Raw genomic sequence first — 21504 nt, 5'->3', positions numbered from 1 at the left:
CCCGTTCCTCTCCTCTCCTCTCTTTGGGAGCATTATGTTAGCGGCGTATCGATATATTTAGGTGATGTAATGTCCATAGTATGCATTCTGACAGAGGTTACAGATAGGGGCAGTGCAGATGATGTATTTATTTTCTACTGGTGAATATACAGCTTATCCAGAAATTGTGATTGATACCCTCCTACTTTAGCATCAGCCATCTTGCAAATTGTAATGATAAATTTCATCTACATTGAGAGCAAATCCCCAAGTGCTCTTCCATAGATGGGAACGGTGATTGATTGATTCGCTTCTCTATATATAGGAGCTACTATACTACAATTTTACCTCTCACATTTCATCTCCACTAATATCATCTACAAAAACGCTCTTCACAAGCACCTTCTTATTAATCTTCCCCATTGCATTTCTCGGAATACTTTCCACAACCCTCATCACCTGCGGGATTTTATATCCCGCCAATCGTTCTTTGAGCGCTCTCCTCATATCCAATGGTCCCCATTTCTTTCCCTCTAAAAATTCTTCGTTCAATACTACTACTGCCCCAACTTTTTGGCCCCAGTTACCCGATGGCACGGCACAGACTGCACATTCTGATATCTGGGGAAGCGATAGCATTTCCCGTTCTACCTCAAGCGCGCTTACTTTTTCCCCTCCGGATTTGATGATGTCAGCTGATTTGCGACCGCGGATGAAATACATAGGACCCTTAGCCCATTCCTGGTTACTTTTCCCCGCACTTTCAACATAGCGACGCACAGCCACATCGCCCGTTTTGAACCAGCGACCGCCGCCATCGGAATCATCTACGTGCTCTTTGAGTGTAGCTTCTGGGTTACGCCAGTATTCTTTGAAGATCGTGGGACCGCGGAGCTGTATCTCTCCATCGCGTTCTTTGCCGTCGGAATCGAGTTCTGAGCCAGGAGCAATCACTTCGTTGGTTTCGGTGTCGACGAGTCGAACTTGGACGGTGGGGAGGGGCCAGCCTACGCTGCCGTCCACGCGGTCCGTGGGTGTTAGACCACAAGAGAGGGCCATGCCGACTTCGGTCATACCGTAGCGTTCGAGAAGAATGTTGTTGGAGGAGAGGGTGGACCAAGCATTTTTGGTGGGAGTAGGAAGGGCTGCGCTGCCGGAGATATTGAGGCGGAGGTTTGAGGGAGAAATGGCTTCTTTTGCTGCAGATTGTTGTTCGGGGGAAAGATCTTTGTGGGCTTTTAAAAGGCGATTATAGACTGTGGGGACGACTGTAAAGAACGTGATGGGTTCCTTGATTTGGGTATCCGGTAGGAAGGGGGCAGCGAAGCGTTGCCAGACGGCCGTGGCGTTGAATGGGAAGAGAAACTCGATCGTGGAACCGGTAAATAGGGGCGCAAGAATAGCATTTACAGTGCCGTGAATATGATGAAGAGGGAGGACATGAAGGAGATGATCTCGAGGACTGTAGTTCCAAGCTTCAATCAGAGATTTTGATTGTGCTGTTAGGACCGATTGAGGAAGTAGAACTCCTTTCTAGTATCTGTAAGTAACTGTTCAAGTCCTATACCAATGGGAAAGCTCACAGGTCTGTTGGTTGTGCCTGATGTGTACAACATCATGCCTGCTTTACCCTCCGATGGCCCTTCCAACGTGACTTTGCCATAGTCTGAATTCTCAAGCTTCTTCTCAAGTTTAATATGCTTTGGTTTGGATTCCAGATCAGTATTCATCACTTCTTGAGCCTTGCTCTCGAACTTGGTTGAAGACAGTAACATCGAAGCCTCGCTTTGGTCCAAGATGTATTGTAATTCATGGGCAGGAAATGCCGGGGATAATGGAACAGCTATAGAGTGTGAACCAAAGATGGAGAGTAAAGTCACTATATATATTATCTTAATCTATGTTCTCTCTGCATACGGATAATTTGGGTTGCGCACCCACATAATCATAGCTATTTTCTACAAGGAAAGCAACTCTTTCTCCTTCTAATCCCTTTTGCCCAGCCTCGTTAAAGAGTTTGTCTCTTCTTTCCGCTACATCATGTAACAATTGACCATATGTAAACTGTCTTCCAGAGGCTGAATGTATTACTGATGTAGATTTGGGGTCATGGCTTGAGATAGCTTCGAAGAGAGGTAATCTTGGGAGCGTGGATGCCATTCTTGCACTGAATAGAGTGGCGGGAGTTTTTGACAATGAACGGAGGAATGTTGAGGGGGTTCGTTGTAGAAGTGACGGTGATCTTCTACTGCAGAACATTGAGACGACAGGAAGGTGGAGAGGCATTGGTAAGGGTGGTTGATTGGATGGCAGATAAAACCAAATTACAAGGAGGCCTGTCGAGAGATGCTGCTAATCGTCCGAGGTCCGGAGTGGAGTTGATGCTGCTGGGGAACGTATTGATAAGTAGTATATCGGTTGAGATCAATTTGCTTTTAGGTAATCCTTATTGCAGCTACCTTATGTTCAAAATATAATACAAATGTCCTTTTCTTAGAGCGAAGATCTTATGGAAAGCCTATGAACGGTCTAAGATCTAAACATTCTTCACTGAAGATGGATTTCGAGGATCTAGAATTGCAATTCGGGAAAGGCTACGGATGACGATGCGGGCCGATTCTTGGAAAAAGTCTAGCCTCAAAACTACAAGGCTCTTCCCTTATCCTTGCTATAGTTGACGAGGCTGTCATGCAACACATAATTATACCATACAATCAAAGAAATATTGGAATAGTTTGCGCGCCAATCAAACATTCGTCATTACCATCTTTTCAATCTTTTGTGAAGCAATAGATTAATGCTTCGCATTATTCGTCCCGCTGTCTCACGGCGCTATCTATCAACAATCATGGCATCCAATACTCCATATGAAGATATCATACGCACTCGGGTGAGTGTCCCTCCCCTCATTTCCGGTTTATTCATCGTCCCTACTAACACATCGTTCTAGCTGACAGAAGAGTTGAAACCTACCCGTCTTGAAATATTCAATGATTCATCCAAACACTCACATCACCAAGCTATGGCTGGCTCAACGTCTCACGAGACCCATTTTCGAGTCGAGATCGTATCGGAAGCGTTCACCAAAAAGATGCAACCTGCAAGACATAGAATGGTGTATGCTTTACTGAAAGAGGAGATGGCAAAGGAAGGTGGCATCCATGCTTTACAGCTGAAGACGAGGACGCCTGAAGAGGAAGAACGGCAGAAGACAAAGGAGGAGGGAGAGGACAAGGGAGCAGTTGTTGCTGAGGCAAGTGGACCTTAGTAGAGGGGTTTGATGTTTTATCTGGTGATCGAGATACTTCTTTCGAAAAATCATTACAAACTAGCAGATTGAGAGGTCAAAGGAAACAACTGTGAAGCTGTGTGTTTATACTATTGCTTGGTTGTGGAGTTAAAGGCAGATTTGAACATACAGAGCGAACACATTGAGCGAAAGATTGCAGCGTTTCATTTCATGAAAATCTAAGCATGCACGTTACCTAGACCATTTCAGTCGACTTCTCAACGTCCAAATCCTCGCTTTGGTCAGAGTAATTTGCGGTCAAAAACGAACATGGGTTTTCCAAGATAAATAGTCTAAGGTGAACGCTTTCTATACTTGCTTCATCGCTGCTCGACTGTAAACCAAGACCAAAGGGGCAGATGCTTGATGGAATCAAACAGGCAAGTCAACTGTCAAAACACCCAGCTGTTCCGCTAATGCGAGCAGTGGATTGACCACAGCTTCGACATCTCCGCTTTTGATTGGAATTCTATGATTGCCATCCCATTCAACCACTTGCGCACTTCCTTTCTCGCACCAAATTCTGAGCATTTCTTGGTGTAATTCCAATCCCGGGTCTTTGGAGCCATGAACATGGATCGTTGGCAAAGTCAAAACGTCATTCTCATCCACCGGTCCCCATCTATCCTGATCTCTCTCCATACTTATCAATGGTGGTCTTCCCGCCATCAAAACCGCAAATCTCCAGTTATGACCCTCCAAGTCCCTTCCCCCTTCTTCTCTGATTTGCCTCCTCAACAACAAGCTCCCAGCTATCTTCGCCCCCTGACTAAATCCCAACAATCCTACCCATTCCCCGGTAGCCCCTTTAGCATCGTCCTCTCTCATCGCTTTCTCAATACTCTTTTCGATAGCAATCACCTCATCACGTGTATCTATTACTTCATGTTCTGGCAACCAGCCGAGCCAGCGTTTAAAAGGTCCACAATCCCCATAGACACTTGTAACATCAGGCCCGGCACCAGACTCAAAAGGTGCTTCGGGAAATATGAGACGAAAATAAGGTTTCAAATGCGAAGAGAGGGCGCGGCATTGCATGGTGAAGATTCGAGCGTTTGTTCCCCCGCCGTGGAGACAGAGTAGCCGGGGTAGATCAAGTGTGGGGTCGCGGTGTGTAGCCATTATTGCTGGTGGATAGCGGAGTTTATGGTTTGGGAGATCAATGAGTATTATGGAGAGTTTTGAATGAGATATGATTCTTGGATGAGAATGAGATTGATATAAATGTGTAAGTTGTTGAGCTGATGACAGGTAAGATCAGGATATGCTAAATTTAGAACAGCTAGCCTTTTGTGCTACGTTCCTATTGTGCTTTGACAATCAGTCGATCATATTTCAGAAATATATGGAAACCTGATCCGGAAAATTCCATCAACGATGAATGCATACGAACAAGTCCAATGTACAGGAACAGTCGTCAGGATCATATTGCGGATGTCCGTTTCAATGGAATTGAGGTGTTCGAAGAAGTGTTGGCGGGGAGGTGGGGTCTGATAAGGTAAGGGTCCAACACAGATCACTTTGCGGAAATCCATCCCTGGAATGGCACCACCACCTTGACTTTATACCATGAACCTTATTTATTCAAACATCCTGAGCAGACATATGGCATTTCGAAACCAGAATATGAGCTTCCGAGATGTTCAATATGAATCAAGATAAAGTGATGAACAAGAAGATGACTGGACAGTTTGAAGTGGTGTTGCTTGGGGTGATTCTCTCGCTAACAACCTCAGCAGTCTCGAGGCAGTGCGATTAATAGTCTAACAAATCCGAAATGCAGTTTGATAATCGAACGCTCTCAACATCTGAAGATATTTCAATCTACGAAATGCACTCAGTCGTATGGGTTGTTCGGATACTCAGTTTGGAGTAGTAGGCCTTGAGAGCTTCTTATTATCGGATTGTAGGCCGGACGAGTTACTTAAAGGTCAAGGACCTTCTTGTAACTACAATGTCACCCAATCACTTGTAAACCATAAGAGTTCATGTCAGTAACCGCGTATATTTCTGTACCTATCAAGTGATGGCTTTTTATCATACTTGCTTCTAATTGCTCTTGCTAGAACGACTCTCAAAGGCTTCCATCCACCCTCTGGCATAACTAGGTACTGTATATCTTTATACTATGGAAAGTTCCATTCTCCTGCAAGCCTAGTGAAATTTCGTCGTCGAATTTGGTGGTTAATTTCAATTTAAACAACTCACTTCTCCAATCTGAATTGTTCTGGAGATAGTTTTAGAGATATAACTTTTCAAGATAGATGTCTTCTATCACATTCCTAAGTTGGCCTACTGCATAACTTCCCATCATCCGCCTGATCTTATCATCTATATCAAGCTGGATTTGATAATCTCAGAACATTCATGTGACAAAGAAACTTATGGCATTGTTCAGTGTTCACAGGCTGTTGCTTAGCCAAGTTTCTTTATTACTCGCTCTAACTCACATTGAAAACAATGACAAAATAACTCTGCGACATGAACATATATTCTCCAATTTCATGCCATAATGTTTAGCTCTAAGTCACAGTAACATCAAAGCCTACAAATTACACTCTAGTAAAAGCTTTATTCATACTATCTACTAGCAACATCTATCAATCCATATTAAACTTAACCATGTGCACAGAACGCCATGTTCATTATATCTGCGGAGACATCACTCTCAGCATCGAGGGTTGCACTCGCCAGGAACTAATGAATTGCCGTCCAACTGATTGCCCTCGCTATCAAGTGGTAGTGGTCAATGAAACGAGAGTTTGCATTATTTGCTGGAGACAGATAAACACCGAAGTTTCCGTCGAGCCCGCGAGCTGAGGGCTGAATTGATTGACTCAAGTGGAGTTTGAAGAGTATTGTATGTTTTTATCTGTAGATCAGATGAATATGGAGTTGTTGAGCAAGACATAGTAAGTCTGGTACTTACTCTACTTTCTTCTTTCATTGCAATAAAATATTAAATAAAAAACATCAAGTTCAGTTCCTATAAAGATATCACGTAAAATTGAATGGATGTGAGATCAATATTCCCATCAAAAGTCACAAAAATATAACACAACCTTGCCCCCTTTATTCTTACTTCATCTATGCAAAATACGCTAATCTTTCGTCTTCAAATCAAACTCACAACACCGTTCTCCTAGTGTCTACCGAAAAAGATCGCGGGTGTGAGGAGTTGCTCACAGCTTCACTTCCAGAATCAAATCCACAGCAAGTATCGTTAAAGGGAGAAGAGGTTGTGAAAGAAAAGAAAATGTTGTCAAAGGTATCATTGTTAAACAGTATTCCATGCAAGACAAGGCATAAATTGTTTTTGAGACCATGAACAACGAGAATTTCCAAGCATCTTGGTTCCCGTTTGATCGTATGAATGCATTTCATCCTCGTCTCTAGTTTCTTTGTTGGCACCTTTTGCCCTAAGTATTGCAATATACAAATTTGATATGACCGTCATACCACTTTCTCTATCCGTTCAAACTATTCCTTGATACTCTTATTCACTTAATGTTATGAACCTTGTGATGTACTATGCTAATTTACACATGAAAACTCTACTGGGGCGAGAGATCCCAATCCAAGTAGCATAGAGCCTGATGTTCGACGATAGATACTGATTTTGAGTACCATCCTACTTGCTATATCGATCGCGGAAAAAATAACCCATACCGAGAAAGAAAGTGAGAGACTAGCTCGCGGTAGCAGTTATTGATCAGAGGCAACAAGATTCTAGTTTGGCATACTGAAAATGTCACTATGAAACTCGAACCCTTATGCTGTTTTAATTGAGACGATGACAGGGGGACAACCAAGGGAGTTATTGGGTTTGAATTGCTTACTGATTATCTTATAAGAATGTATGAATTTGAATGTTGATATGTTTAGATATTCAAACATTTTTGTCATGAACATCCGATCGAAATTCTATCACACGAGATTGCCGAATTCAGTAAGTTGATCACGATGTCACTATCCGAGAGAAAACTTGGCATTGTCAATTGGCCGAAGCTGGTGGAGGTTTGAAATGCATCTTGCACAAGATTTGTATCAGATGTACACGAGTAAAAATTCCCTCGAAGTATCAGCACCGACTGTCACTTAACTCTAGCTTGGGGACAGATATATGACTTATTGCTCTGAATATCTTGGTCCATTGGATATCCTCGTTACCAATTTCACGTTGCAATTTTAATTTTGATTGATACATAGCTTCTTCTTGGTAGATACTAGAAGGGTCGATTTCGAGAAAAAGCGGAAGATAAATGTAAGTACCCAAGGCACATAGATGGATTGAAATCGTTCTTAGTAACCATTAAGGTGCTTTTATCAGCATTGTACTAGTATCACATGATTCAGCTAGCTACTCTAGCGACAGATTTCGCACAGTCGCACCCAAAATAGTCTAGTCTAGCATAATCTCAATTGGTGAGCGTGACACATCTAACCGCACCAATTTGACCTCCACCCTTGTTGACCAAGATTCTAGATTCTAGATTAGGTGGTGGATATTGGGCATTAATTTTGCCTCACCATCGCTCCAATTTTAATGAGAGTTGTCACTGATTCCAACCCTCTTCATATTACACTACATTGGAACCCTTTCCCGTCCGTATGCCTTCATCCTCGCCCCCAATAGCCGACCCCACGTGGGGTAGACAATAACACAAATGCCACCTATTCATGCTCTCGGTCTGTCCCGATTTCGGTCTGGCCCGGAATCCAAGGGAAAAGATCATCGAATCGAGGCAGTACAACGAGCCGATCTCTTTCGACAACTGGTGTTTGTGTTCCGTGTTTTCGGACCCCTCGGCTACTCTGTTTCCGGCCCGAGATTATTTTACACCCGAATGCCATATTCAAAATCCTCACGACTTCATGTTCCACGAATTCTGAGACAAAAAGCAATCAATCTAATCTATTTTTTACTGCCTTGGGTGTGCACGTTCGACAAGTACATGAGCCTCAGTGTACCTTGCACCGCCCTGAGCGCCCTCTTCCGTTTGTAAGGTTACTTCTATTGCATATCCGCCAATACCCGAGACTAAACTAATGCCGACATGGCATTTACTATTGGATTTTGCAAATACCGTTCAATAAAATTGGTGTGAGATTGTACAGACATGGGGAAATGTAGTTCTCATGTCGTGATCCTCGGTAGCGACAATTATACTCAAACAAGCTTAATTGATCCTATGGGATCATTAGCCGGAGTCTTCAATGATCCTGTAGTTATTTCCAAACTTCACTGCCCCTCGTATGGATATCATTATAGGGCGGGGATCTCCAGGGCGGGTAGTATTCACCCTTTCCCAGAGCCCTAGAGCGTTGTGTACTCGAGTCGGGTATAGAAAGGGGTATTTTTGCATGACCCTCGTGTAACTCAAGGAGCTTTTCTGGGATCTGGAAAACACACCCGTTGTATTGATAGTCGATCACCCGTTCGGTGTATCGCAACGAGAAGAGCTTCTTTTTTTTCTCCTCTTGTCCTTCATATTGATCATATCTTTTCACCTGTCCTTGGACTCTAAAGTTTGGAGGCTTTAACTTCCATACTTGGAAAGACTTTACGTGCCCTTACTATATATGCAGCATCCCAGTGGCAAATACATATCTGCAGTTTTGTGTATCATTCATATGCATTCATTGACCACGTCAAACTCGATAACCTAATACTATTTAATTGCTCTTTCTTTCTTCATTACTTCTACTCTCCAGTCCTCTCGACCCCTCAGCACCAGCTTTACTTGACTCAATCATAATTCGGACCATCAAGCTGACTCGAAACAACCCAAAAGACATCTATTCAACAATGTGCAACTCAATTCAGAAATCCTCTTCTTCCTCAAGATCCTCCAAACAATATCTCTCCACACCATCAGCATCCTCAAAGTCAAACTCGACGTCGTCTTCTACCTCTCAAAGAGCCCAACATGGCTCAAGTGTCTCACACACTTCATCTTCATCCGCAATTTCATCCTCATCGCAATCATCCCAACAGGATTCAGCAGAGCGTAAGCATCAAGGTGAAGCAATCAAGCGATATGAGAACGAACCCAGAGATTACAAGTCTTGGGTCGTGGAGGAATACGATGCACATCAGCAACAAGCGAGCGATGAGCGTTGGAACGAAGTGGAAAGAGGTTTCCAAGGTGTTAAGTGGGCGCATTGAGGTTTCTAGGTGCAAAGCAGAGACTGATGGAGTTGTGGTTTTCTTTCTCAAAGGTCGAGTTTTACTCGGATACAAGAAGTTATTATATGGCGTGGAAGAGAGTCTCAGCACCAAGAGCCGGACTCGAGATAGTCTATGCAATGACGGGTTTTATGATCACGATTTTTTGGGGATATCTTGGAATGGAATTGTTTGTTTCAGATGGAACTTGGCGGGGGATAGAGAAGGCAAGAGAAGAGTGACATGTAGACAGATTATCATATACACACACGATCAGCTCCTAGGCTGATGAGATAGAGGATGGAATGGCCCAAAACCACAAGCTATAATACACGAAAGGGAGTTTTCATCCTACCAATACACTTTTTTTCCCCAAAAATTCTTCTATGAATTGCACAAGCGATTGATCGTCCCGCTCACTGTATAACGCATCTATTCCTCGAGGGTCCTCGCCAACACGGAGCCGGATAAGAGCTCCCAACGATGATCCGTTACAGAGCAGACATACAATGACATTCACTCCGACTTGGCACGCAACAAACAAGGTTTTTCTCCCATTGGGCTGGCTTGCTATCCTGTCCTGTCCTGTCGTATCTTATCGTATTCTGCTCTGTTTATCAACCTACCTGCCTACCCAGCCCAGTTCCGAAACGTATCACGATGATTCCCGCTCCGCTCATCATTGTGGAGTTCCACCGCATGCATATATACATCATCAATGCATCATTTGAAAATCACGTCAACGTTGACGGTATCTTGCATGATGCAACAAAGATACACGAGTCAACGAGGGAGGAAAAAAGAAATAATTGGTTTGGTTTTCCCCGCGTGGTTCTGTGATGTACACTCGGTTCAAGGAATCAAGCGAATAAGTTTGTATACTTGGTTTTCAAAAACGCTCATACATTGTACAACTGGTACACGACTGAAGAGCACGTAGGCTTGAGGCTACACGAGAAAGCTGCATCATCTTTCTTGTGTATTTATTTTGCAAGCGCGCTATGCGGCGAAAAATCATTTTGGTTTGTGTAATGTTTGGCATGTATGTAACATTTATTTTGTGTTATAGACGGGGAGGAAGAGGGGAGGGGGATGATATATATGATGTCAAATTAAATTCTCAACGCCGGTCAATGCCGCCATGATGTACGTCGAGACTGTAGGCTGTAGTTGTACATCTAATTTGTCGTTCAACACTAGTACATTCTTACTCGTGTTCATGAATCTCCATGAATTTCTTTCACCTGTAGCCTAACGTTATCTAGATTTTAGATTGTATGTTTCCTCTTGCTCGCTTGTGATCAGTCCCGGACTTCCCACCATGGCATCCTCGCCTTTATTTCCTTTCGGGAAGAATATGACATCCCTTACACTTTCTCTTCCTGTCAATACTGCAACCCATCTATCGAAGCCAATGGCAAAGCCAGCGTGAGGTGGGCAACCAGCCCTTAACGCTTCAAATAAATGGTCAAAATCCGACATTCTCTCGTCGCTCATTTGTAACACATTTTTCATAATGAATTTTTGAACCTCAGCTGAATGAACACGTTTTGAGCCACCGCCGAGTTCAACACCGTTGAGAACAAGATCATAATGGTCTGCGGTCACTGCGAGAGGGTCGGTGAATAGGAGGTCGATATCATCAGCGGTTTTAGGAGCAGTAAACGGGTGGTGGGTAGAAGAAAACCCTGATGTGCCGCCTTGACCAGGGTCGGTTGGATTGGCAGCATTGAGAGTAAATAGTGGAAAGTCTGTGACCCAAAGATAATGAAATCCTGGAGTAGGAGCAAGCAGTTGTTCGGAAATCGCGGCTTTGTAGAGCGCGAGCCGGAGTTTACCTAGAGTAGTGGAACCGCCCGAATGAGGAGTATTTGGTCGCGCTTGAAGGATAAGTAGATCTCCTTCGTCAAAAGTGGTTGTTGCATCATGTCCTCGTGGATCATTATTGTGCGAAGAAGATGGAAGAGAAGAGTAAAGTTGTTTCAATGCCTCAGCACCTTCAAATCCAAATGCTTGTAGGCCTTCTAATGGCCTTCTGGGATCGAATATAAATATTCCGGGAGGACCATCTGGATTCTTCTGAAATGCTTCGGCATCTGCAGAATCCATAAACTTGCAGATAAACTGTTGTACCTTCCTAGAATTGCCATCGAGCCGGAATTTGCAGGCTTCGATTATAGGATTTTCAATCGAAGTCATCATTCCCTTAAGATTTTCTGGAATAATAGAATCAACTCGATGAATCTGTATTCATTAGCTTTGCTCTAGAAATGGTGAAAATTTGTTTACCAAGTCCAGAATTCTGAGATCGGGTTTGTCAGACCCATGCTTCGACATCGCTTCCTCATATGTCACCCTTGGAAACCCCGTTTTCGGCAATTCAATATTATTGACGACTTCAAGCTGTTCAGATTCGATCTGCCCATGTATGCCCTTTACAAGCTCCTCGACTGTCTGCATGACATATTGGCCATCCGCCCATGACATTTCCATGTCAATCTATTTGGAATTAGCACTTGTAGACTGTACTAATTCAATGATACAGTACCTGAGTGAATTCTGGCTGTCTATCCGCACGAAGATCTTCATCCCGAAAGCATTTGGCAAATTGGAAATATTTGGTGACGCCACTCGCCATCAAGATTTGTTTGTATTGTTGAGGGCTTTGCGGTAGAGCATATGCATAGCCTGGTTTTCTAGTAGGGACAAGGAATTCTCTGGCACCTTCAGGCGTTGATTTGAATAAGATGGGAGTCTCAATCTCATCAAAGCTCATAGAATATAGATATTTTCTCACTAATTTAGCTAGCTTTGACCGAAACATTATTCTTTCATAAAGATCTGGCTCGAATCGAACCTCTAAATGCCTGGAATCAGGCCCGAACTTCTGGGCAGGTCCAACAACTATGTCTCGAGGAAATGAATTGATTGCTCTCACATCTTCGGCATGGATGTCAAAATTTGCAAGTAATTGAGACCGTTTCAAAGGAATCGAATCGGAAGCTCCCTCAGTAGCCAGTGAGTCGGCCACAACTTCTGCCGTTTTGTCTGGCTTCTTTATTCTGGACTGTAAAATTCCAGTCACAGATACAGCGCTGTGCTCTCTGATTTCTTTAAAGCTTTTGAAGGCATCTCTGATCTTCCCTTCTTCGGGGCTGTCTTTTAAAACAACCTGAATTCCTGGATTTGCTGAAGACCCTCTACTTATTGTAGCAAATATGAGTCCTTTACCCAGCTGCTTCTTATTGCGCAGAAAACCAGTAACAGTGAACCTTTTGCCAATATTCAATGGCTGCAATTGTTCCCATGGATTTAATGGATCGAGATTGGACTTTGGCAAAGCGACTTTACAGAGGATATCAGCGATATACAATATGTTATCAAATCAATGCTTACTGCTATCCTTGTATTCTTTCCAAGAGGTGCCATTTGTGTCAATGTTAACTTGTTCTTCTGCTCCATTCAAACGGGAACTGGTACTGGTGAAACTTCTCTGATGAACAGCGAGTGATGAGGGGAAACCATTTGTGCGAGTCCATGGTGCGGTTTTACGCGCACATAAGATCACATTTCTTAGTAAGTGCCTGCGATAGCACAATACCAAGGTCATGACTTGAAATCAATTTCTTTTGTGTAGAAGTTCATGAATCATTCGATTTAAACGAGTGCACAGTACAGTAAGTATATGGAGGTGATAAATATCCATGGATATCTCGAAGCTCTCTAGGTGTGGTTAGCGTCTCGGCAAATTCCGCCCTCAAGAATTTTTATATTATGTCGCGAACTTTTCCAGTTTCTCTTTTTCTCTTCATCCTTCCAAGTTTTAAACATGTAAGGCCCCAACATTGACAGATTCAGTTCATGCGCAAATGCTAACGTATATTTGATAGATGATGAAAAGCCAGCGTGTATTATTTGAGTACGATTCCTCCTTTTCGAGCCTGCAAACTCTCCCTTCACCGGGCTTCAGTGGTCTGCTTGCGAGAACTGGATGGAAGAGTGAAATAAGCGTTCGACACACCCTCCTTGTTTTAACGGACGCGATAAAGGCATCTCTGAACCCTAAATCTTGGAAGGCTTCAATTTGGATAACTACAATATAATAAAGATGGTAACGGAGTCAATCATTTCAATGGTCATTCTCTGGAGCTCGACTATTATTCTTCTGGTCAAAGACATCCGTGCTAATCTAGACTTTATTTCTTTTCAATTTCATAGTTTATTTGTTTTGTTTATGTATTGGCGACATCAAGAACAAAAAAGCAACCGTTTCAGAATGGAAACCAGAACGGTTTCCGAAGCAAACAATGTTTTTTGGGGGGCGGGGAAAGAGAGTTTGTGTTCTGAAGTACTCTACTGGAGTCTTTATCTCAAGTGTCGAACTCGAGAATACTTTCTTTTCATTGTTTCCCTTTTTCGACTTACGTACATAGCTGAAAGATCGATCGATTTACCAAATGTCTTTAATTTTATACCTGAGATAATGATGTGATATCCATCAAGTTCTTGTTCATGTCGCAATACTGGAGAATTTCCCGATGCAGTTGTGGCTCATTACTATTCGCCAATCTAGATATCGATATCCTTGGGAAATTCGTGGTACCTACCTACCTAGGTACTTGAAAGTTGCATTTGATCCGAGCAAGCAGGAGTACCCAGTGAACTTTGATGGCGGCACATGAATGATGAAATGGTTGGTTGAAAAAAGAAAATCACGACAATTTGGATTTCAAGAAGAGTTCAAGCATCTCCAGCTAGGTTATGCGAGACGATCAGGTACCGAGCTAGGTATGGTTGAGTCTCTAGGTATGGAGATATAATTCTGATTCGTACAATTAATATGTGAAGGTTTTCTCTTCGTCTCTTGGACTCTTCTCAGAAGGTTAGCGGTACTACAGACCATATGCATCAATATCAAAAAATGACTGATGAAGGCACGATAGATATCTAATATATCTCATATCTATGTACTGATACCCGCAGAAGGGTTAGCATTTCGGACAATCGGATTGCTAGCTGCGTATCTCGTATCCACTCTCATTGCGAACAGTGCTAGATTGGAATGACATGCCATGGAATAACTAAATCGGTAATGGTGAGGAGTCAGGACCGTGAGGGTGGTATTGTATGGTATCCATGGTATACAGATGAGAGTGAAATAAAACAAACTTGATTTGACACCCAAGTTGATCCTTATAATCGTAGCTACCAATATCTTGCTTATTTACTATTGTATCGGCACATACTCCGTCCGTACCTAGTATTCATTCGCATTGGTGTACTGGTACTGGCTGGTATAATTTGAGACAGAATTCATCATTTATTACTCCTCAGTATATCTTCAATAATAACTTCAAGTCCTTTTGCATCTTGTTTATTAGCCAATCTTGCAAGGGGTCCTTCATTAGTAAATTATATTCCTTGTCATCATTTCGATTAAGCACAATTACGGCACCGCTACGAATGTGTACCTACACTATACTACAATCACGACTAATTGAACTACTATTATACACGACAAAGCCGAATGAGTAAAACAAGCACACCCTAACAGACGGTCGACCTTCGAAAGTTCACACTCCTTCTTGATATCTACGCAAACTTCTGTGCCACATAACTCAAACAACAATCATACTCAATACCCCTTTGCTCACTTATACATTCCCGAATACATCCGGACCTACATAATATAATATTTACCTAGTATTCCACTTCGATAAGAGCGAAGCTCGCCATTTGGGAGTGGATTCCTCCCCCCTGGCTTTATTTGTCGCATTGTAGCTGGCAATTCCAATATTTGAGATGTCGAGTTCTTTTGAGAAATCTGTGAAAGGCGCGACGAAGATTAAGGTACGGCATGTTTGATATTGTCTTCTGTCTCGTGGTTGGAGATCATATACTGAGCATCATTGTGAACAGGCTGCCCCTCCCAAGTCAAAGTATTTGACCCCGATCAAATTCTCCGTCGCATCATTTAATTAATCACTAAACAGATATATCGAGCATATCTTGATAGCTACCCATTCAGGCGAAGCAGGAGTAGCTGAAGTATTCCGAGCGTTACAAAATCGACTTCGCGATTCGACATGGACGGTGGTATTCAAGAGTTTGATCACAGTCCATTTGATGATCAGAGAAGGGTCTCCAGATGTAACATTGGCATATCTTGCGCGTCATAGGAACATGCTGGCAATAAGCAGTTTCACCGATGGTGTGTACCCAGAGAAAACTCCTTTTGCGACTCTCTGTATGATGGCTTAGCCACAACAGGTAATCTCATAGAGGCCGTGCTAACAGAGCATGGCAAAGTGCAAACCCAGGGACGGAATATTCGACATTATACAAACTATTTGACCGAGCGCGCGAGATCATTTCGAGATACAAAATGCGATTTTGTACGTGGTGCAGAGGGAAGACTCGAGAAATTATCGGTAGAGAAGGGACTGTTGAGAGAAACAGAATCCGTGCAGCATCAGATCACATCATTACTGAAATGCGACGTACGATTGAAGATGCTCAAACTATGGTGAACAATGCTAAACAACAGTTTAGGTTTTGGATAACGAGCCTGATAATGAGATTACAATTACAGTCTTTCGGATGCTAGTATTGGATCTTCTGGCGTTGTTCCATGTCATAAACCAGGCGATGATCAATATACTAGGTATTGAGTTTTTCACATAGGGAAGATATTAGCTGACTGGTGTAGGCCACTTTTTCGAGATGTCAAAACCCGATGCAGAACGAGCTATGGAGATATACAGAAACTTTACCCGCCAAACGGATTTTGTGGTTTCGTACCTCGGTGTCGCACGTCAATATGAGCATCAAACGCGAGTGGAGGTACCAAAGCTCAAGCACGCACCTGTCAACCTTGGAAAGCAGCTAGAGGATTACTTGATGGATCCGGATTTTGAGGTAAACCGAAGGCAGTATCTTGCGGAACAGGAGTCTAGCAAAGGCGGAAAGAGTGGAACCAATGGATCAAGCAAGCCATTTGCAGTACCTTCTAAGAGTGAAAGCGAAAGCAGGGCCGCGACTGGTCGTTCCTTTCCTGATGCAGCGCAAGCTTCTTCTTCGAGCGCCCCCACACAACCCCCTAAACCACCCGCTGCAGATTTGATTGACTTCTTCGATTCCATTGATACGCCACAGCCAATTGCCTCCCAGGCAGCGTTGCAGCAGCAACCTCAATTTAACAGTGACCCTTTTCAAATGCAACAACAACAGCAACTCCAGCAGAATGGGTTCATTCAACAACAACCTGGCTTCCAAGACCCCGGACAATTTGCTCAACAGCAAGGCTTTAATGGCGCCTTCAATATGCAGCCACCAATACAACAACAGCAGCAGCAACCGCAACCCATGCAACCAAATTTTACGGGTGTTGGATTTGGTGGTTATACTCCTCAGCAACAATTTCAGCTATCAGGTCTCTCACCTATTCCACAAGAGTCAGCTGTAAACTTCCAGCAGCAGGGACAGCAACAAATGAATTTACAAACTCCACAACAGACAAATCCTTTCCGACAATCGATGATGACGAATACTACAGGACTGGCTGGACCTTCATTCCCAGCTTCACCTCCTATCACATCACCAGTCACTAGGCAATCAACAAACCCTTTTGCCAAGTCAGCATCGCCGCAATCACAACCTTACACACCACCCCCCGACCAGCAATTTCAGCAACAACCAATGGCAGCTCCTCTTAGGTCGATGCAGACAGGCACAAATCCTTTTGCCAAAAATTTATCCATTCAATCAGCTGACCGGCCCCAAACCAGTGGCGCCAGTCTTGCGCCACAGCCTACTGGAAACACAAACCCATTCCGTCAGAGTCAATTTGTCAATACGGCTACTGGTATGGGCTGGCAAAACGCCCAGCAACCGATAGGGGGTGGTTTAGACCATCTCCCAACGGTTCCTGTATTTCCTCGGCCCGGGCAACAGCAAGCTTGGCAGCAGTGATCGAGAAGGTGATTCGTGAAGGAAAGTCCATATATATTTTGGACATCATGGTTCACGTGGACTTTTGTGCTATGGTAAACATTTTTGTGTGTTTTAAGGATCATTACAAGCATGGCGTTCTGAGGATATTGTAATTTGAAGATCGGAGCAACGTTTAAGGGCATCAACAATGCACGATGTGATATTAAGTTGCTTTTGCCTACTTAGGAGGTATCTAGCTCCAGGTAACTAATTACAAAGGCCTGTCCTTTGAATGTATAACTATGTCCAGATGATCTCAGACGCCAGTAACCATCCTATTTGTCACTAAACTCCTTGAACCGTGCAGATCCCATCCCGTCCCTCTGTATTATACACCAGATATCTTATCAGAATACATCATCTACTTCCATTCTATCCGCCGCCTTCAGCATTATCTTCCCCGTAGATGCTTGTGCGGCTGCTATGGTAGCACCGGAAGGAGAGCTCGATTGAACTCGATCTCGCATCTCATCCTCGATAAATATTTCGAGGCCACTAAAAGCATCATGCATAGCTCTTCCGTAATATTCATGAAGGCTGTAACCACCTGCCATATGTTTGGGGTCACGCTTGACACTCTTCTCAACCCACTGGTTCTCGTAATCATCTTGTAATACGTATCTCGTAGGTGTAAGAACGATTCCTCCAAAGGGGTCGTAGGGTTTCTCTGCCACAGGCGCCACCTTCTTCTTTAGACCCCTAATCGTAAGGCCCTCTCCATCAGCGCTACCAGTTCCAGCACTGACCGCAGCATCTCTTTCTCCCAAGGTTCTTCTCGCCGAAGTCTTCTTCAAGATAATCTTATGTGCTTGTTGTGTGATATCAGCTGCATTTCCCTTGCCGGTAGCCAACTGGTCCAAAACCTGCTTGCGACTCTTCTCAACATCAGCCTTCTCCTCTGCCTCTTCTCTCATAGCCGCAAATCTCCTCTGCTTCGCCATCTCCCTATCCTCCAGCTCCTTCCTCTTCCCTATCTCCACCTCCCTTAACCTCGCATTCTTATTCTCCTCAATGGCTCCGCGGTTCGCTTCTCTAAATCTCCTTAGCTTCTCCTCCGCTTCCTGCTTGACTTTGCCCTTCCCATTCACCAGATCGAAGACCATGCATTCCGTCTCTTCTAAATAATTGTTGTAATCCAACAAGGTCTCAAAATCATCTTCGTTGCGATTGAACACTTCGCCTACTCGACGTCGAATGTCACATTCACGTTCTATGCCTAGATCCTCGAAAAACGCAGATTTGAATCCCTTTTTTCGTAATGTGCGACCGCAGTGGAGAACGGGACAGGGCGCGGGCCCGGAGGTGAAGATGCGGTCCACGCAGGTGGAACACATCTTGTGGTAGCATTCTGGGTTGATGAGGAATTCGAGATCGCGGTTGAGATAACGGTTGGATTTACATATGGGACAGATGTCATCGGATGGATTGGAGATGTCGAGGGGTTTAGGCATTTTCGTGTGCGGTGCTTCGAAGCACTCTGTGATTTTAGAGGGTGATTGAAAGACGATTTGGTTCAGGTTCAATCGTATGTGTAGCCGGAGTTGAATGTAATTGAATCGCTGGTGCTTCTATGAATAAAGACGAGGCTAAATTGAAGCCTGACATTTCAAGTGTGGCGCTCAATGTGGCTTTGTAAGCAAGCCACCTCGGAGCCTTGTCTGCTTTTCGATAGCTAAACAGTTAGATCAACGATTACAAAACACAAATACTGTACATTATTTGCAAAGATGGCAGACAAAGGTGTGTTGAAAATCTAATTCTTACTTCGCATATTCATGTATCAGGAAATTCTTGTGGCTATTCGCTCATAACTCGCACTTTCTATACCTGCTTCACCTCAGCTACCCCGCCATTCCCACCCTCCAATATTTCAACTAACCAAAGCTTTCAGAGCCAACGCCCCAAGAAGACGCCGCAGCACGCGCAAAAGAGGCAGCAGAGCAAGCCTCCCTTCCCTACAAATGGACCCAAACGATTTCCGATCTGGATATCACCATCGAGATCCCCGGAAACCTTAAAGCTAAAGATTTGATCGTTGATATCAAACGCCAATCACTAAAAGTGTCGGTTAAGGGCCAGACTCCTATTGTTGACGTATGTGCTTTCTCGACCTAGATCTTCTCTGTTGGCCACTCCTTTCCGATTGACACATTGCCATATAGGATGCACTCCCTCATGCTATTCTCCTCGACGACAGTACCTGGACGTTGTCTAGTCTTCCCTCTGGTAGCAAAGCTCTTGAAATCCACCTCGATAAAGTCAACAAAATGGAATGGTGGGCACATGTCGTCGTCTCGGCACCAAAGATAGATGTTACCAAAATCACACCTGAGAACAGTAAATTGGGAGATTTAGACGGAGAGACGAGGGGCATGGTAGAGAAGATGATGTGGGAACAGAGAGACAAGGAGGTGAATGGGGGAATCAGCAGTGAGGAAAGAAAGAAGAAAGAGATTTTGGAGAAGTTTCAAAAGGAACATCCGGAGCTCGACTTTTCGAAGGCACAGATGAATTAAGTGGCTTCGATCTTTGAGGAAAAAATAGACATAATGGTTGCGTGGAAGAATCAAGGCGAACAAAATGATGAGTATGCGAAACCTGCTATAGCTGATTGCAATACTTATAAAGATACCTATTTATTGGCGAAATCGAAAGACAAAAGTATCACTTTCTCTTAGGGTCCATACTTTGCACACTGACTGGCTTGCCATTCTTTTTGGTATTGTACACCTCACTCCTATATCACATATTTTATATGCAGTCCCAAACATCCTCTAAACTTTTTTACTTCGACACAACCACAATCTTATCTCTCCCCTGCCAATCGTCGACTTTGCACTTCGGAGAGCGCTTTGCTCCCACTCAAGAATGCGACTAATCCTACAACGCCTGCAGCGGGTAAAGTCTGGAATAAGTTCCAGCTTGAGTAGTATAAGAAGAAGATTCCTTCCATGGCAATGATTGAGCCATAAAATAGGGCGTGTGAGATTGGTGCGGCGGAGGTGGCTTTCGATAAGTGAGAAAGATTGGCTCCGAGGTAAGCCCACTATTAAGAAAGTGTCAGTACTAGGACCCAAGAGATTTGAATGATGAATACGTACAGCACCCAACAGCACTGGGACAGTTGCTAGGACTGCGAGCGCGAAAACGAGGGAAAAAATCTTAGGTCCGCTCTGAGGATCGGCGCGGAAGATGTGGTTGATCTCAGGCAGTTTTCCGTATCTCAATGGTTTTTCATAGGATGGTATTGGCTGGCTGGCATCGAGGGACAGAGCGAGGTCAAAAACGTGATTGATGAATGCTTGTGTAGGACCAAAGGACGCAAGAACAAGAGTGGCACGTAAAGGCTTAGAGCTCGTGAGAAGCTGGATTGGAAGATCTTTTTGAGTCTGTATATCCATTAGCATGATCCAATAGATTGAGTCAATTGCCTGTAAAACTTACAAAGTCAACCTTTCCTTTGCCAGACTCCTTCACGGAGAATGGGAAAGTAACTTCGAGTCCAGTATCTTGTTCTCTCAAGAGTAAGAATGCTTGATGGGGTCGTTTGGCAGCACGATCTTCAGTGGCCGTGAGGACAATTTTAAGAGTGTCCGCTGCGCCAAGAGAAACCGCTTTCGCAAGAGGGACATGGTCTGATAGTCTGTAAAGCAATCAATTAGTATGCCATACTTTGGAAACCATATGTCTTTCAAAAATATATCAACATCTTCCCGAATCCACGTACTTGTCCTTAAAGCCTCCAGCACTCTTTCCGCTCACAGAAACAATAGCTTCATCAAAGCCCCAGGATGAAGCTGCTGTTACAATTCCGGCACCAGCAAGTACCAATGAAGGTATTAAAGAGCGTAAGAAACGCATTTTGATTGAGGAATTCGTTGTGTATTGGAATTTGGGAATTGAAATTCACGAGGGGAGCTCGGAGCCACGTAAGAGCTCCAATTGAACACATTTCGGGGACATGGCGGATTTACGTGGTACCGAGCCGATGCACGGATACAGCATCAGTTACGTGCCCGCTCTACGTCAGCGAAGCAACAAGCGGGAATCAACCACCCATATTTACATCAACGAA

At 43.8% G+C, this 21504-nt stretch overlaps 10 protein-coding genes across 10 annotated transcripts; 4 read left to right on the top strand and 6 right to left on the bottom strand.

Annotated features, from left to right (window-relative positions):
- Positions 1-271: 271 nt before the first annotated feature.
- On the bottom strand, positions 272-2535 carry EAE97_003211 (uncharacterized protein). Its single transcript, XM_038873723.1, has 3 exons — positions 1917-2535; positions 1563-1858; positions 272-1512 (listed from the first exon to the last, which is right to left on the bottom strand). The coding sequence occupies exons 1-3, from the start codon at positions 2263-2265 to the stop codon at positions 331-333; spliced, it is 1827 nt and encodes a 608-aa protein (XP_038735586.1). The 5' UTR covers positions 2266-2535; the 3' UTR covers positions 272-330.
- EAE97_003210 (uncharacterized protein) lies at positions 2524-3480 on the top strand. Its single transcript, XM_038873722.1, has 2 exons — positions 2524-2869; positions 2930-3480. Exons 1-2 carry the CDS (start codon positions 2777-2779, stop codon positions 3245-3247), a joined length of 411 nt encoding a protein of 136 aa, XP_038735585.1. The 5' UTR covers positions 2524-2776; the 3' UTR covers positions 3248-3480.
- Positions 3481-3640: 160 nt separating this feature from the next.
- Positions 3641-4390, bottom strand: EAE97_003209 (uncharacterized protein; the record flags this gene model as incomplete). The annotated part of the gene is made up of 1 exon (XM_038873721.1): positions 3641-4390. The coding sequence occupies one exon, from the start codon at positions 4388-4390 to the stop codon at positions 3641-3643; it is 750 nt and encodes a 249-aa protein (XP_038735584.1).
- A 3800-nt stretch (positions 4391-8190) lies between these two features.
- Positions 8191-8390, bottom strand: EAE97_003208 (uncharacterized protein; the record flags this gene model as incomplete). Its single annotated transcript, XM_038873720.1, has 2 exons — positions 8191-8335; positions 8356-8390. The coding sequence occupies 2 exons, from the start codon at positions 8388-8390 to the stop codon at positions 8191-8193; spliced, it is 180 nt and encodes a 59-aa protein (XP_038735583.1).
- A 687-nt stretch (positions 8391-9077) lies between these two features.
- On the top strand, positions 9078-9437 carry EAE97_003207 (uncharacterized protein; the record flags this gene model as incomplete). Its single annotated transcript, XM_038873719.1, has 1 exon — positions 9078-9437. The coding sequence occupies one exon, from the start codon at positions 9078-9080 to the stop codon at positions 9435-9437; it is 360 nt and encodes a 119-aa protein (XP_038735582.1).
- Positions 9438-10694: 1257 nt separating this feature from the next.
- Positions 10695-13047, bottom strand: EAE97_003206 (uncharacterized protein; the record flags this gene model as incomplete). Its single annotated transcript, XM_038873718.1, has 4 exons — positions 10695-11681; positions 11727-11936; positions 11986-12782; positions 12834-13047. 4 exons carry the CDS (start codon positions 13045-13047, stop codon positions 10695-10697), a joined length of 2208 nt encoding a protein of 735 aa, XP_038735581.1.
- A 2192-nt stretch (positions 13048-15239) lies between these two features.
- On the top strand, positions 15240-17408 carry EAE97_003205 (uncharacterized protein; the record flags this gene model as incomplete). The annotated part of the gene is made up of 6 exons (XM_038873717.1): positions 15240-15287; positions 15357-15376; positions 15431-15648; positions 15747-15937; positions 15990-16101; positions 16147-17408. The coding sequence occupies 6 exons, from the start codon at positions 15240-15242 to the stop codon at positions 17406-17408; spliced, it is 1851 nt and encodes a 616-aa protein (XP_038735580.1).
- Positions 17409-17776: 368 nt separating this feature from the next.
- Positions 17777-18880, bottom strand: EAE97_003204 (uncharacterized protein; the record flags this gene model as incomplete). The annotated part of the gene is made up of 1 exon (XM_038873716.1): positions 17777-18880. The coding sequence occupies one exon, from the start codon at positions 18878-18880 to the stop codon at positions 17777-17779; it is 1104 nt and encodes a 367-aa protein (XP_038735579.1).
- Positions 18881-19156: 276 nt separating this feature from the next.
- Positions 19157-19945, top strand: EAE97_003203 (uncharacterized protein; the record flags this gene model as incomplete). The annotated part of the gene is made up of 3 exons (XM_038873715.1): positions 19157-19169; positions 19321-19523; positions 19592-19945. The coding sequence occupies 3 exons, from the start codon at positions 19157-19159 to the stop codon at positions 19943-19945; spliced, it is 570 nt and encodes a 189-aa protein (XP_038735578.1).
- Positions 19946-20235: 290 nt separating this feature from the next.
- EAE97_003202 (uncharacterized protein) lies at positions 20236-21290 on the bottom strand (the record flags this gene model as incomplete). The annotated part of the gene is made up of 4 exons (XM_038873714.1): positions 20236-20475; positions 20531-20818; positions 20874-21072; positions 21157-21290. The coding sequence occupies 4 exons, from the start codon at positions 21288-21290 to the stop codon at positions 20236-20238; spliced, it is 861 nt and encodes a 286-aa protein (XP_038735577.1).
- Positions 21291-21504: the final 214 nt, after the last annotated feature.

The sequence above is a fragment of the Botrytis byssoidea genome (genome assembly GCF_014898295.1).
Source record: "Botrytis byssoidea strain MUCL 94 chromosome Unknown BBYS_005, whole genome shotgun sequence".
NCBI lineage: Eukaryota > Fungi > Ascomycota > Leotiomycetes > Helotiales > Sclerotiniaceae > Botrytis > Botrytis byssoidea.
Note: the sequence above shows the minus strand (reverse complement) of the source record. Positions and strands in the feature narration are given on the sequence as shown.